The 14524-nt window shown below is 48.0% G+C and overlaps 1 protein-coding gene across 2 annotated transcripts in view; it reads left to right on the top strand.

The window, feature by feature from the left end:
- Positions 1–3273: 3273 nt before the first annotated feature.
- XPO6 (exportin 6) overlaps positions 3274–14524 on the top strand; it is a 101910-nt gene continuing 90659 nt past the window's right edge. For both annotated transcript variants that reach the window (XM_045992988.1, XM_045992990.1), the window contains exon 1: positions 3274–3879. In XM_045992988.1, the coding sequence (XP_045848944.1) occupies positions 3877–3879 (3 nt within the window). In that variant the 5' untranslated portion in view covers positions 3274–3876. The remainder of the gene's footprint in view (positions 3880–14524) is intronic.

Below are 14524 nucleotides of genomic sequence, written 5' to 3' on the forward strand. Positions count from 1 at the left end.
TTCATTAAATCCATATTGAGTGATAAGACCTCTGCCTCTTGAGAAATCAATTCCTTGCAGGAAAAAGGAGAGAATTTCTCATGCTCCGATGGCTTCACAGAGTTATGGTGGGGCTCAGAGAGATTTTAGTCATAGGAAGAGCTATTCTGGAAATTGGGGTATAGCATGTGACTGAGGTTCAGCCAATCAGTGCATCACATTCCCCTGGTCACAGTGATTGGCTCAGGAGTGATCCAATCAAAGCCAAGGGGATTATTTCGCTGGAATACTTGGAGGAGAGGCACGCTTTCTTCTCTGCCAGGCTTCCATCTGGGAGAAGATAAAGCCTAGATATGCCAATGGCGACGGTGTGGATAAAGGACCCCTGGTCAAGGAATTAGAACCAAGAAATGGAGAGAAACGGAGTTCCGTGATGACATTTCAGATTCTGCATGTAGCCATGTCTGAAATCAATGTAAATCTTTGGATGATTCTCTTACATGAGACAATAAAGTTCCCTTTCCCCTCTGATAGAGTTCCAAATTTCAGAGCTACAGTCTCATCACTTGCAATGGAAACAGTCTGGATGCCGTGGGAGACCTTGGAGTGGGAAGGGGAGTGGGGTCTCTGTAGCAGTCAGGAGAAACTCTGTTCATCCAGCAAGACCCAATGAAAATGTTACCATCTTTGTTCAACCTTCCAGTCACTCCTCTGTCTATAGCGAGTTGCTCCTTCCCTTCTTCCTTGCGCACTTAGGTTTGCACACACCTCTATTACAGTGCCTTCTTGTGCCGGAATTTTTTTTTTCTATGAGGCATTGAACAATTTGCCTGAATCTTATTCATTTCAGAGTTTTCAGTCTTTAGGAAAAGGCCTGGCAAAACGTAGATACTCACCAGATGTTTGTTGAATGAATAACTGAACGAATGGGACCAAGGCAGGAGAGTAGGAATGGGGCAGAGAGATGGATGGGGACCATCTCTGGAGTGCCAACAAAAAGTAATAGCAGCCTTAAGTCTTTTTTTCAGAGTAGACAGGCTTGAGATTAATATTAATAACAAAGTGTTATTTAGTTGACTTGGACAAAATCCCTGGAGAAAAATTAAAAATAGCTGTGATTTACTGCATGCCTTATGTGCCAGGTGAAGAGTTGAAATCAGCTCCAGGAGAGGGTTCTCAAAGCCAGTCATAATCAATTCTATCCTCCTCCACAGTAGCTAGCTCAGGGATGGGCAGGCATAGGGCCAACCAGGACCAGTAGGATACAGCTTATTACCACGAGAAAGGATGTGAGATAAGGGGGTCTCTCTTGCTGGATGTGAAATTGGATGCTTGTGGTCTTGGCTGTTCCTAGCAGTCATCTTGAGGACGAGGCTGATCCGCTGACAAGAGCAGAGCCAAGAAAATCCTAGAGGAATGGACCCAGGGCCTCCATTACTCACAGCATGAACCTGACTTCTCTTCTCCTCTCTTCCCTTTCCCTACCTTCCTTCCTTCCACCTTCCTTCCTACCTTCCTAGCTCTCTGCCTAATATGGGGCTTGAACTCATGAGCACGCATGTACTATGGACAGAAACAGTCTAGTGCCCTGAACACGACCTATTTCCAGATGTCCAGTTATGGAAATTATGTGAGTCAAAGGCATACCTCTAATTGAGTCTGACTTGAGTTTCTGTTATTTCATCCACTTACACAGTGAGGAAGTCAAGACTTTGATAGTCATGCGCTTAACATTCTTCAGCGAGTGCTAAGAGCTGGGATTCCACTCCAAATCTGTCTTATCCTACAGCCTTTGGTCATCCCACTAAGCTGAGCCAGGAAAGGTCAAGTTGCTTGATCTCGCTTCTGATTCATTCATTTACCTTCGGATGGATTCTCTAATACATGCCGTTTCTACTGCCTAGAATAGTCTATGCCTCCTCTCTCTGCCTAGCAAACTACAAGGTGTCTTTCAGGCCTCAGCTTAAATAAATGTCATTTCCTGACCTCCTCCCCATTTCTACCCTGGTGATTAACCTAGATCCCTTGGCCATTAATTCTCATGGTGGTTTGTATTTTTCTTTCACACCCTTATCACAATTATAACTGATGACTTATCATATAATACTTTTATAATAATGTGTCTATTTCATAAGAGCACATGTGTATGTTTTCTTGGCACTGAATCCTCAGAACCCTGGATGTCACTTAGTGGGTTGCCATAAATATTTGACGAAGGAATAAATGAAAGCTGTTGCTCTTTGGAGGGTCAGGAGTTCCCCCAGCAGCTCTCCAAGGGTGGTCCCAGGACCCGCCAGTATTAGCATCATCTGGGAACTTAGAAATGTAAATTAGGCTCCCCCCAGACCTACTGAGCGAGAATCTTTGAGACGCGGGGGTGGCATGGGTGATTCTGGTTCTCGCTAGTTTCAAAACCACCGGGTCGTACAGATTTGCTCTAGTCTATGCGGTGGGAACACGCGAGGGCTCAACCTCTACTGGTCGGTGTTCTTTACTGCCTCTGTTCCTTAAAATCAGCACTTTCACAAGTAAAGCATGTTGGAGGATAGGAACAGGAACGCCTCACATTCTACCCCCTCAGCACCTCTGCTGTTGTTCTTTAGCTTTTTTTTTTAAGTAATCTCTACACCCAAGGTAGGGCTCAAACTCAGAACCCTGAGATCAGCAAGCTCCATCGACTGAGCCGGCAGCCGCCTCTTACTGCTCCTTCGGCTTTGATCATGCTTTCCATTATTGACTTTATTCTTCGGGCGTCAGTTTACATTTCCATGCCTCCCTTGCATTTTCTATCTCAGCCCGCTGCAGTTTGTTGCGTTTACAACATTCACTCCTCCTTTCTTACGGTTAATTTATTCATTTGCCCTCGTTGCTTCTGGCCTCCTCGAGTGTAGGGTCTACAGCAGGCTTGCTGACTGTACCAGTCCTAGCGCCTGGGCCATAGCAGGGCTAAATGAAGGACTGTAGGCTCCACGAGGGCAGAGGCTGTGGGCCACGGACTTCCCGGTCCGGAGCCTGGCGCGTAGAAGACGCTCCCTAAAGACTGGCGGAATGAATGGGCTACCGAAGCGAAAGGGAAACCGCCCCTTTACTAAGATGGCAGACCCGGGCCCTTTACCAACATGGCCGCCGGCCCGCGTGGATGGGCGGGGCCAGGAGGGGGCGGGGCCAGGAGGGAGCCGTCAGGTGCGGCCCCGCCCCGCACCCCCCCCACCCCCCCCTCCCCGCTCGATTCCGGATTGGTCCGGTTCCAGCGCCGCAGCCCGGCGGCCGCGCCGTGGGGCCGCGCCGGGCGCTCGCCACTTCCGGCGCGTTGGGGCTGTTGGTCCGGGGCGGCCGCGCGGCGCGAGCTGGTAGCTCCGGGGCGGGCGCGCGCAGGGATGCTCCGGGGGGCGGTGGCGGCGGCCGTGTGGGCTGAGGCGGCGAGGACAGCGCGGGCCCCCGGGCCTCTTCCCTGAGCCGGCCGCTGGGCTGCGTCGCCGAGGCCCCTTCAGCCTCCGCCCCTTCAGCCTCCGGGCCGGGCCCGCAGCCGCTTCTGAACGCGGAGGCCGGGAGCCCCTGCCTGGGTCCGGAGCCTCCCCTCGGGGGTCGGGCCCGGGCGGGGGGCCCCCCGAGCCGCTGCCCTCCTCACCGGCTTCCGAGCCCCATTTCCTGCTTTTTCAGTTTCCTTGGGGAGGGGCGGGTGGTTCTAGATGAATTGTTCAGGGGGTCCCCGATGAGGTGGGCCGGGGGGCTGCGCTCTTTTTAGAGGGTCCCCGCGGGGCCCGGGTGGAGCAGCGGTTGTCTTTGCATGGGCGGGGGACTTCCCGAGCCTGCCGGGACCATGACCTGAACTGTGCGAGCGGGACGTGTCCGAAGCTCGAGAGCCAGCTCACCTGAGCCGCCCCTCCTCCGGCCAGCATGGTAAGTGGGATCCGAACCCCTTTCCCTCCCCAGTGCCGGGTCTGAGGGGTGGAAGCGGGCCCCGGGACTGCTGAGCCATCGCTTCTGCCCGGGGCGGGGAGAGGCGCGTGCCGAGCCCAGCAGTGACACATGCGTGCAGGCTTTGCAGCCCGGGCTCGGTGCTCCCATCCCCCCAGGGATGTCTCAGGACTGGGAGGGACCCGAAAGCGCAGCAGGCACTACCCTGGCATCTGGGGTTTGCTTCCCTTACAATGTAGCCTATTTGACTGGAGCTATCCTGTATTTTGAGGGCTTACTATGTGCCTGGGCCTGTGCTGAGTGATTGACATGTGTTACTTAATGAGTTCAGTAGCTCTCTCCTGAAATGGGGAGACTGAGGCACAGAGCAACTAGTTACCTAGCTCAAGGTCACTCTTAAGTGACAGTGGCACGATTTGAACTTGGCCCTTTGACTTCAGAGCTTCTGCTAGCTGTAACACAGGGTTGGATGGGGTCTTGCAGTGGGTTTATATAGAAGGAAACAGGGTTTGTGATTTGCAGAGGTCACCTATCCGGGTAATAGCAAAGTCAGAATGGGGGTGTTCTTTTGACACCCAGCATGCTGTTGTTTCTGCTTCATGCCCTGGCCTTTTTCCCTGGTAGTGCCTGGAAAGCTCTTCATTCTTCCAGATCCAGCTCAGAAGCCACCTCTTCTGAAGATCCTTTCCACGTTTTTCAGACCCAGAGACACTCTCATCACTCCCTTCGATTTGTGTACTCACATCTGTTTATTAAGCCTTTGTCTTGTTATAATCGTTCCTGAGCCTTATCTCTCCACAGCAGTGGATTCAGTGCCCTCCAAGATGAAATTGTCTGAACCTTTATCTGCTCCAGCTCCTGGTACATAGTAAGCCTGTGGGGGAGTGCTTGAGTGCTCAGGCTGTGTTTGAGCACCTCCAGTGAAGGAAGTGTTGTTAAGGCCGTCCATTTTACTCCTGTTAGGGACTTAGTAGAAAAAGGGACATAATGACATCTGTGATGTAGATATTTAGGCCAGTGGGACTTTTTAAAAAACATTCAAGGGGCCTGTGGGTGTTGTGTTAGGTTCTGGGCATAGAAAGAAGACCTCAGTCATGGCCCTTTTCTTCATGGGGCTTACAACCAGTGGGGTAAAATACACCATGAATGCTGGGCAGCTCTGTGTAGTAGATACTGTATGTAATGTAGTGGCAGATAGGTTAAGCTCTCTGATGCCCAGTTTTCTCATCTGTAAAATACGGTGGTAGGAATTCCTTAATGAATAATCCGGAGGTATGAGATAGAACACTGAGTGAGCGATGAAGGTAGTACTCAGTATTCCTTTCTTCATGTATTCTTTCAGTTAATTTTCTGGTTTTTCTTTTTAAGTTGTAAAATACATAGAACATAAAAAGTACCATTTTAACCATTTTTAGGCATTACAGTTCAGTAGCATTAAGTACAGCTGACCCTTGAACAACGTGGGGGTCATGGGCGCTGCCCCCCCATGATGTGGAAGGTCACCTATAATTTTGACTCCCCCAAAACTTTACTGTTAGTCTCCTGTTGACCAGAAGCCTTACTGATAACGTTACCTGTCAATTAATATTTATTTTGTATGTTATATGTATTCTATACTGTATTCTTAACAAAGTAAGCTAGAGAAAATAATACCACTAAGAAAATCATAAGAGAAAATGCATTTACAGTGCTGTGCTGTTTTTATTGGGGAAAAAAAAAAAATCCTTGTGTAAGTGGCCCGTGTTGTTCAAAGCCATGTTGTTCAAGGGTCACATTGTACTTTCACATTGTGGTGAATGTACATCCCTACATCCCCAGAACTTTTTTCATCTTGTAAAACTGAAACTGTACCCATGGAGCAATAACTTCATTCCCTTCTTCCTCATCTGCTACACCACGCTCTGTTTTCTGTCTCTGGGAATTTGACTACTCTAGGTATCTCACAGAAGCAGAATCATACAGTATTGGGTCTTTTGTGACTGGCTTCACTCAGCATGATGTCCGGGAGGTCCACCCATGTTGTAGCATGCGTCAGATTTCCTTCATTTTAAACACTAAATAATGTTCTGTTGTGAGTACATTACCACCTTTTGTTTATCCATTCATCTGTTGACGGACACCTGGGTTCCTTCCACCTTTTGGCTGTTTGGAGTGATACTGCCTAGAACAGGGGTGTAGAAATCTTTCCTTGAATTTTAAGTTGCCACTGGACACCAGGCTCTAGGGAATGTCTGATGAAGGGGGAGACAAGCTCCTCCCCTCAGGGAGCTTGTCAGGAATGGTGGTTTAGGACCCCTGGGCAGAATCTTGCCAGCTCTTGACTAAGCTAGCCAAGCATCCTTGCATTCAGAATTCATTTTAATTGGCAATCAGAACATTATGAAAATGGCCACTTCTGAGCAACTGTTGTAGAGTAGTTGACTTCACGATTACAGTGTACATTTTTTTCTGGGGCTAAGTTTTGAGTCAAGGTTTTTGTCAGCTAGACCTCACATACTTGAGCAGGCAAGGGGTGGCTACAGTGGCTGTGACCAGGTTAGGACCTTCTAATCACATCCTTTCTTCATCACTGACACCAGGGGTTCATATCCTGTAGGTATCCAAGGGTCAGGGGTGTGGTTGGGGCAGATGACAAGTCACCAGAATGCGAGGAAACCATTGCCTGGTGTGTGTCTTACAGGAGGAGGAGCTTTTTTCCCTGGGATCACATCTCTTGCTTTATTCCAGGAACTTTTTTGCCTTTTTATTTCTTACTTAACATTTTTACTTTTAGGAGTAATAGTTGACACATGTTTGAGCCTCTCCCCCCGCCTTTTTTTTTTTTTTTTTTAAGATTTTATTTATTGACAGAGATCACAAGTAGGCAGAGAGGCAGGCAGAGAGATAGAGGAGGAAGCAGGCTCCCCACTGAGCAGAGAGCTCAATAAGGGACTTAATCCCAGGACCCTGGGATCATGACCTGAGCGGAAGGCAGAGGCTTTAACCCACTGAGCCACCCAGGCGCCCCAACCCCTGCTTTTTTAAAATAGAGATTTTATTCATTTATTTGAGAGCGATCGTGTAAGAGCTCCTGCACAAGCAGGGTGGAGGGGTGGAGGGAGAGGGAGAAGCAGACTCCCCACTGAGCAGGGAGCCCAGTGCAGGGCTCTATCCCAGGACCCCCGAGAACCTGACCTGAGCCGAAGGCAGACGCTTAACTGACTGAGCCAGCCAGGCCGCCCCTGTTTGAACCTTTTTCATGTCTTTGTAAAACTTCAATCCTGATGAGATAAAAATAGTATAATACGATAATAGTATAATTACGTATCTGCTGTAAGCTAGCTATCATTTTTCTTGTAGTCAGTCCGTCTGGTCTGGTTAAGGAGACCACCCTGCTAGGTTACATTCTTGCCAGTTTTACCAGAGGGGCTGAGGACAGAGGAGCTGTAGGATACTTGGGTGGAGCTGGCATCTGGACCAAGGCACTCTACTGCAAAGCCTGCGCTTTTTGGCAGGACAGATCTTCCTCCATTTACAGTGGAGTTATGTCCCAATAAACCCCTTGTAAGCTGAAAATACTGTCAGTCGAAAATGCATTTACTACACCTGACCTGCCGAACATCAGAGCTTGGCCTAGCCTCCCTTCGATGTGTTTAGAACATGGAAGCATACAAGGGATGGCTTGTTGGGCAGAACCATCTAACACAAAGCTCGTTTTATATTAGAGTGTTGACTATCTCATGTCACTTATTGAATATTGTACTGAAGGTGAAGGACAGAATGGTTGTGGCTATATTGGTTGTTGACCCTGGTGTTCATGGGCTGACTATGAGTTGCAGCCAGCTGCCACTGCCCAGCATCTTGAGAGAATTTTGTACTGCATGTCACTGGCCCAGGAATAGATCCAAAGTCAAAATTCCAAGTATGGTTTCTACTGATTGTGAATTGCATTTGCAGCCTCCTAAAGTCGAACCATTTGTAAGTTGGGGCCTGTCCGTCTGCACATGCGCGGGTCTCACACGGAAGATCATCCGATATATTTTGTTTGGTTTGGAGGTAGATGGTGATGGGGGCTGGTTAAGTGTCTGACTTAGGCTAGAGTCCTCATCTCGGGGTCCTGGGACTGAGCCCTGCGTCTGGCTCCCTCCTCAGTGGGGAGTCTGCTTATCCCTTTACCTCTGCTCCTCCCCACTGCTTGTTCTCTCTCTCAACTAAATAAATAAAAATCGTAAGAACAAAAAATTTTGTAGTGTTGTCCAGAATTACTGTAACAACTATACTGTAAGTACATTTGATTAAATCATTGGGTTTTGTTGAATTCCCATGAGTTCCTAAGTGATGTAATATCTTAGAGGTTCCCACTACTTCTCTGAAAAGTTGTTACCTAATACCGAGTGAGCTGTTGGTTATTATGGAATTTGTGTGCAAAACAGAGTTCTTGCTTAAATTAGTGTTTCTCTAGTTGCTTAGAAAATTGCTTTGGTTACAAAGACTTAAGCTTGAATGTCCCCTTCTGTGGCATTCCCGTAACGAGTGGGGAGTGGTCCCTATAACGGAGGCAGAATCAGACCTTAGATTCGGCCACTCGGGTGGTGTGTCATCCGCTTGCTCATCAGTGTTGTTCCATGGTCCCCCCATGCGTGGGAGGTATGAAGAAGCCATGGTGGTGTGGGGAGATGCTAGGGAAGGGGTCCGTGGTCCTCAGAGGTTCTGTAGGCAGTCGCGTAATTAGAGCTAGGTTGGGAGGCAGGTTCAGTAATCAAGAAATGACTTTAACAGCTTTTGAGAAAATTTGACATGACCTGGTTCAAATGATGGAATTACTTTACTGGTAAAGTAGACAAAAACACAGTCTTGTAATGTACAGAGCTTTTTAATGCCTCAGTTTATTCATTCATGATATCATTGATTGATTTCCTATGTCAAGCTTATAATCTTAGGTACTCTGGATACAATATAATAATACAATAGTTAATAGTTAATAGCGTTTAGAGTATGCCCTGTATTTTACATAGGTTAACTCCTTGACTCTTCCAGACAATGCCAGGCGGTAGAGGCTATTTTTATTTCTCATTTAATGGATGAGAATATCCAGGGCCCTTCCACACTGCAGCTGAGTGATGAAGTTGGGGTTCGAACCCAGGCAGTCTGGCTCAAGAGTCAGAGCACAGCGAGAGCTTTTCATTGTTACACTTTGACCCCACAGGGGTTAGTAGCGCCTGTCCTCCAGGAGTCATTTTCGTGAGGCAGATGGGACTGTCTTCCAGCCGTTGCAAGAGGCCGTGGTGACGGTGAGAGTGGAAGAATGCGTGGGTACAAAGGTAGCCCAGCTGAGTGGGACTCGCTGAGGAGAGGTGCCAGGGAAGCGGTCCCAGGAGGCCCATTTGAGTCTTGAAGGGTTAGGAAAAGTTTGCAGGTAGTTGCACAGATCAGGTATGCGCCAGTAAGAGCAAAATCGCAGGTATCAAGGGAAAGTGAAGGAATGAACGTTTGTTGAGTGCTGAGGACTTTCTCAGGGGCTGGGTACTTGGAGGACACAAACATGTCATGTCTTCTCATGGTAAATATCTTTCTTTACTGTTCCTACCCAGGTTGGCTGTTGCCCCATTTCTTTCTTCCCCTTTGCAGTAGAACTCCAGGGGAGAGCGCTCCCAGACCCCGGCCTTCCATTCTCTCTAGCTCACAGTCAAGGTCCCTCCCTCTTCCGACGCATAGCGGTGGTTGGTTCTCAAGTCCTCCCCGGAGCTTCTGCTCCTACTCCTTCACACACTGCTTTACTTCTGTTTGTAGCATTGACCTTCTTTCTTATTTATTTCTAGTAAGCTTGATGTTCAACGTGGGGCTTGAACCCATGACCTTGAGATCTAGAATTGCGTGCTCTACTGAATGAGTCAGCTAGGCACCCTGTGTAGCATTTACCATTTTATTTATTTTTAAAAAATATTTTATTTATTTATTTGACAGAGAGAAATAGTGAGAGAGGGAACACAAGCAGGGGGAGTGGGAGAGAGAGAAGCAGTCTTCCCACAGAGCAGGAGCCCGATGCAGAGCTCGATCCTAGGACCCTATTAGAAAATTGCTTTGGTTACAAAGACTTAAGTTTGAATGTCCCCTTCCGTGGCATTCCCATAACGAGTGGGGAGTGGTCCCTATAACGGAGGCAAAATCAGACCTTAGATTCGGCCACTCGGGTGGTGTGTCATCCGCTTGCTCATCAGTGTTGTTCCATGGTCCCCCCATGCGCTTGAGGTATGAAGAAGCTGTGGTGGTGTGGGGAGATGCTAGGGATCATGACCTGAGCTGACACTGAACAACTGAGCCACTCAGGCGCCCCATCTATTTTTATTTTTTAAAATTTATTATTAAATTATTTATTTTATTTTTAAAAAATATTTATTCATTTAAGAAAGCACAGGCAGAGGGAGAAGCAGACTCCCTGCTGAGCTGCGAGCCCAATGTGGGGCTTCATCCCAGGGATCATGACCTGAGCCATCCAAGCCCCCTCACAACAGACTCTGTCTGACCAGGCCATTTGGTTAGAATTTCTCAAAACGCAATACCCCAGAACCAACTGTGAAATTTAAAAACCCAGTCACAAATTAGTTACTGTAATTAGGGCCCTGCAGCCCGATTTTCACGTGATTTGTTCAGGGCTGGCAGTGTCGCCGGGGCTGCCCATGTCTCACTGGACTAACGCTACGTGGTGTTCCTGCAGGCTTCCGCCATTCTTCGAAGAGACAGCTTCACCCTGCAGGACTTCTTTTTCAAGTACCCAGGTCATCACATCTTCACCCTGCACGCTGCCCTTCAGAACTGGTTGGCAGCCCCACAGGCCCGTAGGCTCCCGCCACCCTCCTAAAATTTATTATTATTTTTTAAAGACTTTATTTATTTATTTGACAGAGAGCATGAGAGGGAACACAAGCAGGGGGAGTGAGAGAGGGAGAAGTAGACCTCCTGCTGAGCAGGGAGCCCGACGTCGGGCTTGATCCCAGGACCCTGGGATCATGGCTTGAGCCACAGGCAACTGCCAAACAACTGAGCCACTTTGGTGCCCTGCATTTACCATTTTTAAACATTTTATATACATAACGTTATTTATGAGGTCTTTTTTTGTTACCTCCTTCTGCTAAAATATTGACTCCCTAGAGCCTGGGATCTTCACTTTGTTCATTGATGTGTCCCAAGAGCCTGGAACGGTTTCTGGCATGGGAGACAGTTACATTGGGGTAGGAATGCCACGGAGGTCTTGGGTGCTCACGGGGCCTTTAGAGCATGGGAGTCAGTGAGGCTCCCTGTGATGAACAGAACTTGCAGAGAGAGCACGTATTTCAGAAGAGAAGGCTGTAACTAACTGTGTAGTGTTCAAACCATTGGATAGACTGGTTTGGCTGTGGTGGTTTTTGTCAAGTAGTAGTTGGAGAGAAGGCCATAGAGGCGGTTTATGGCTAGATCATGGAGGGCTTTCGATACTACTCTCAGGAGTTTGGCTTTGTGTTTTCCGTGAAGGAGAAGGAATCCATCTGCCGTGCAGGGTTAGATCAGTGTGGGAAACCGGATATGACACCTTGCATGTCTGGATGTGACAAAGGTCGGTTCTAGGATGTGGAATTAGGGTGAGGAGGACTTGAACAAGAGAGTTTTCACTGCTTGAAAAACTGATTCTAGAATCAAGGGATAAAGGAAAGGGGGGATAGTGGGGGTTTTACTGGGTGATTTAATGGGTGATTTGGATTTGGTGGGAATGGAGATGACAGGTAAAGAAACTGACAGGAAGATGACAGGAGACTTTGCTGTGTGGGGAGATGGGCAGCTACTGCTGTGTTGAGATGCAGGTGGTTGGCGTTGGGCAGGACAAGGGTCTCGACGATGTTACGAAAGTGGATTGTTGGTAAATGTGTCCAAGTCAAGGAAGATGTGACAGTACAGGCTGGGGTGAAGAGGGAGGGGGCTCCTGAGCTTGTAGCTGCTGCTCTCGGCCTGCACTTTTTACAGCCCATTGTATACTGACCTTCTGTCTTCAGTTTTCCAGATCACCTCTAACTTATGTGTGCTGAAGCCGATATAAAGGGCCTCTTTTCAGTCCTTATGCTGACTTTTCCTTTTGGCCCCTGGCAACCACTGGACTTTTTCTTGGCTCCCATGATATTACTGCCTTGGTTCAGAATCCCTTGGTCTTTCTCATGGCTTCAGTTAGGACCTGTGTGTCCCAGAGAACTCAGCCTTACTCTCCTGCCATTGGTATCCACCTGTGTCCTGCAGTCATCAGATTAAACATGTCTAAAACCAAATCCATCATCTTTCCCTCAGGTTAGTGCCTCCCCCTCCACGCCCCCCAGACCCCCCTGCCTTGTGCCCCGGTTCTGTTCATGACTTTATTCACGGACACTCAAGTGGTAAACCTGAGTCATCTTTAACTTCCTCTTCACTTTTAGTCCCCTTCTTATAGACCTGTGGATGCTCTCCTGACTTGTGTTCTGACCCCAGCCTTTCTTTCCATTCCGTCCACTTTGGTCAGGCCACGTCTCTTGCTTTTTCACTGGTAGTGTCTTGACAGCTTCCAGGTTCTCCCCCTAGCAGTTCATCATCTGTATTCCTGCCCGAGCCACCTTGTGGAGCTCAGATGGGAGCCTGCACTTTGACCCCAGATCATTCAGAGCAGAGGGCCCCCTTTGTTAGAGACCAAGTTTGTTTGTTTTGTTGTTGTTGTTTTGAGAGAGAATTGAATGAGAGGGAAGGAGGGAGGGGCAGAGGGAGAAGCAGAGAGAGAATCCTAAGCCCAGTGAGAAGATGGGCTTTATCTCCTGACCTGAGCTGAAATCAGGAGTCGGATGCTTAACCTACTGAACTGCCCAGACTCCCCAAAGACCAAGTTTTTATCACTGCAGAATGATGGAAAGCACTTGGGCCTTGGATTTTTCATTTTTACTTTTAGTCCTCTCAGTACGGATTGAAGATGATTTATTAAATGCTTAAGGTGATTGATTTGGAATGTCTTTTAAGACTTCCCAGACTGTACCTGTTCTCTAGCCACAACAAACCACCTGTCATTGCCAGAACACTGAGTATGCTTCATACTTCTCTTTGCTCAGTGCTGTTCCCTCTGCTCTGCTGTCCTTTTCTTTTTTGCAGGTGAGACCTTCCCTACCATTTCAAGGTCACCCTAAACACCATCTCTTTGAGGCCTTCCAGCTAGTAGTTTAACAGTTACCATCTTTTATTATAGTTAGGTTTTTTCTTTTGGCTTTTATTATTTTGATGTATTTGTTATTGCTATATGGAAATTATGAGACTACATTCTTCTAGTAAGTGTCAAACAGTTCAGAAGTTTGAAGAGCACAGTATAAGACTCTTCAAATCCTCTGGTCTCTGTTTAGTCCCACTCCAAGCCTGCAGGTGGGGAGGATTAGTTCTTTGTCTTTAGGAGTCCATATCAGAGTGAGTCTTAGGCCTCTGCATTTCCAGTGCCTCTTAAGCATTCGGCACATAGTGAGGCAGTCAAAAGAGGCAGGGTTGAAAAAAAAAAAATCCGGGAAGGTCAAGGTGGGCCCTAGACCTTAGTAAATGACAGTGGCAGTATTTGGAGAGTGTGGTAAGATTGAAAGAGTATGAATATAGTAAGCACTGTCTTTTTCCAAAACCCATGCAGCCAGCAAGCTCTGATAAGGGCATTTTTCTTCTGGGCAAGTAGACAGGATGGGGAGGGGCGGGGGGAGTGAGGGTGGTGGTGGTGGTGGTGGTGGTGGTGGTTTATGGGGCTGGGGGCGCTGGACAGGCAAACAGGGGAAGTCGTTACAAGAAATGCTGTGTAGATGTGTACTTAGGGGGAGGCTCCAGACAGTAATTGCTTCTGGGAGAACTGCTGGGGCACAGTTGGGGTGTGGTGTGGTGAGGGAAGGGGTTGTGGATACTGAGGAAACTCCCAGTGTAGAGAGAAGTGAGGGAGGTGCAGGAGGCTGATGGGAAAGGAAGGAAGCTGGGGGTCAGAGGGAGCAGAAGGTCTGCGTGTTTCATAATTACACTCGGCACTAGTCATTGTTGAGGGGCCCTCGTGTACACTGTGCACGGTACTTCATTCAGTTTAACGGCAGCCCGGCAAGGTAGGTCTTACCTGTCCCCATTGTCCATTTGGGAAGATGAGGATACTGAGGGTCAGGGAGGGCAATGTAAGTAACTTGACCAAAGTTACACAGCAAGTTGGTAGAGGTGGGATTCGGACTGAAGGTTCTAACTCCACAGCCCATGTTTTTTCTGTATGAGTAGGTTTCTCCTTAAGCCAGTGCACATTTACACAGGCATATTCACTTGAAACGTAGCCCAACTTGGTGTACTGTCCCAGGAAAAATAGTACATCTAGTCCTCTAACTGTAAAACCTGTAAAACTGACTTCCTAACAGAAAGGGCAGGATGGTAGAAGTTTGCTGATAACAGAGAAGCTAGGTGTCTGCATATCCTCTAGTGCTATAGGAATAGAAAAAGCATGATGGTTGAGGGCACAGTGGTAGCTGGACCACATTACAGGATGTCAGCAGTGAGGAGGGTGGCTTGACTTTCTGCAGTTGAGTTCAGCAAAGCCCATTAGGTCTAGCAGGTGCAGTAGCTCAGGTACCTCACAGAGCCTGTGGCTCTTTTATACAAACGTCATCAT

This window comes from Meles meles, chromosome 21 (assembly GCF_922984935.1).
Source record: "Meles meles chromosome 21, mMelMel3.1 paternal haplotype, whole genome shotgun sequence".
NCBI lineage: Eukaryota > Metazoa > Chordata > Mammalia > Carnivora > Mustelidae > Meles > Meles meles.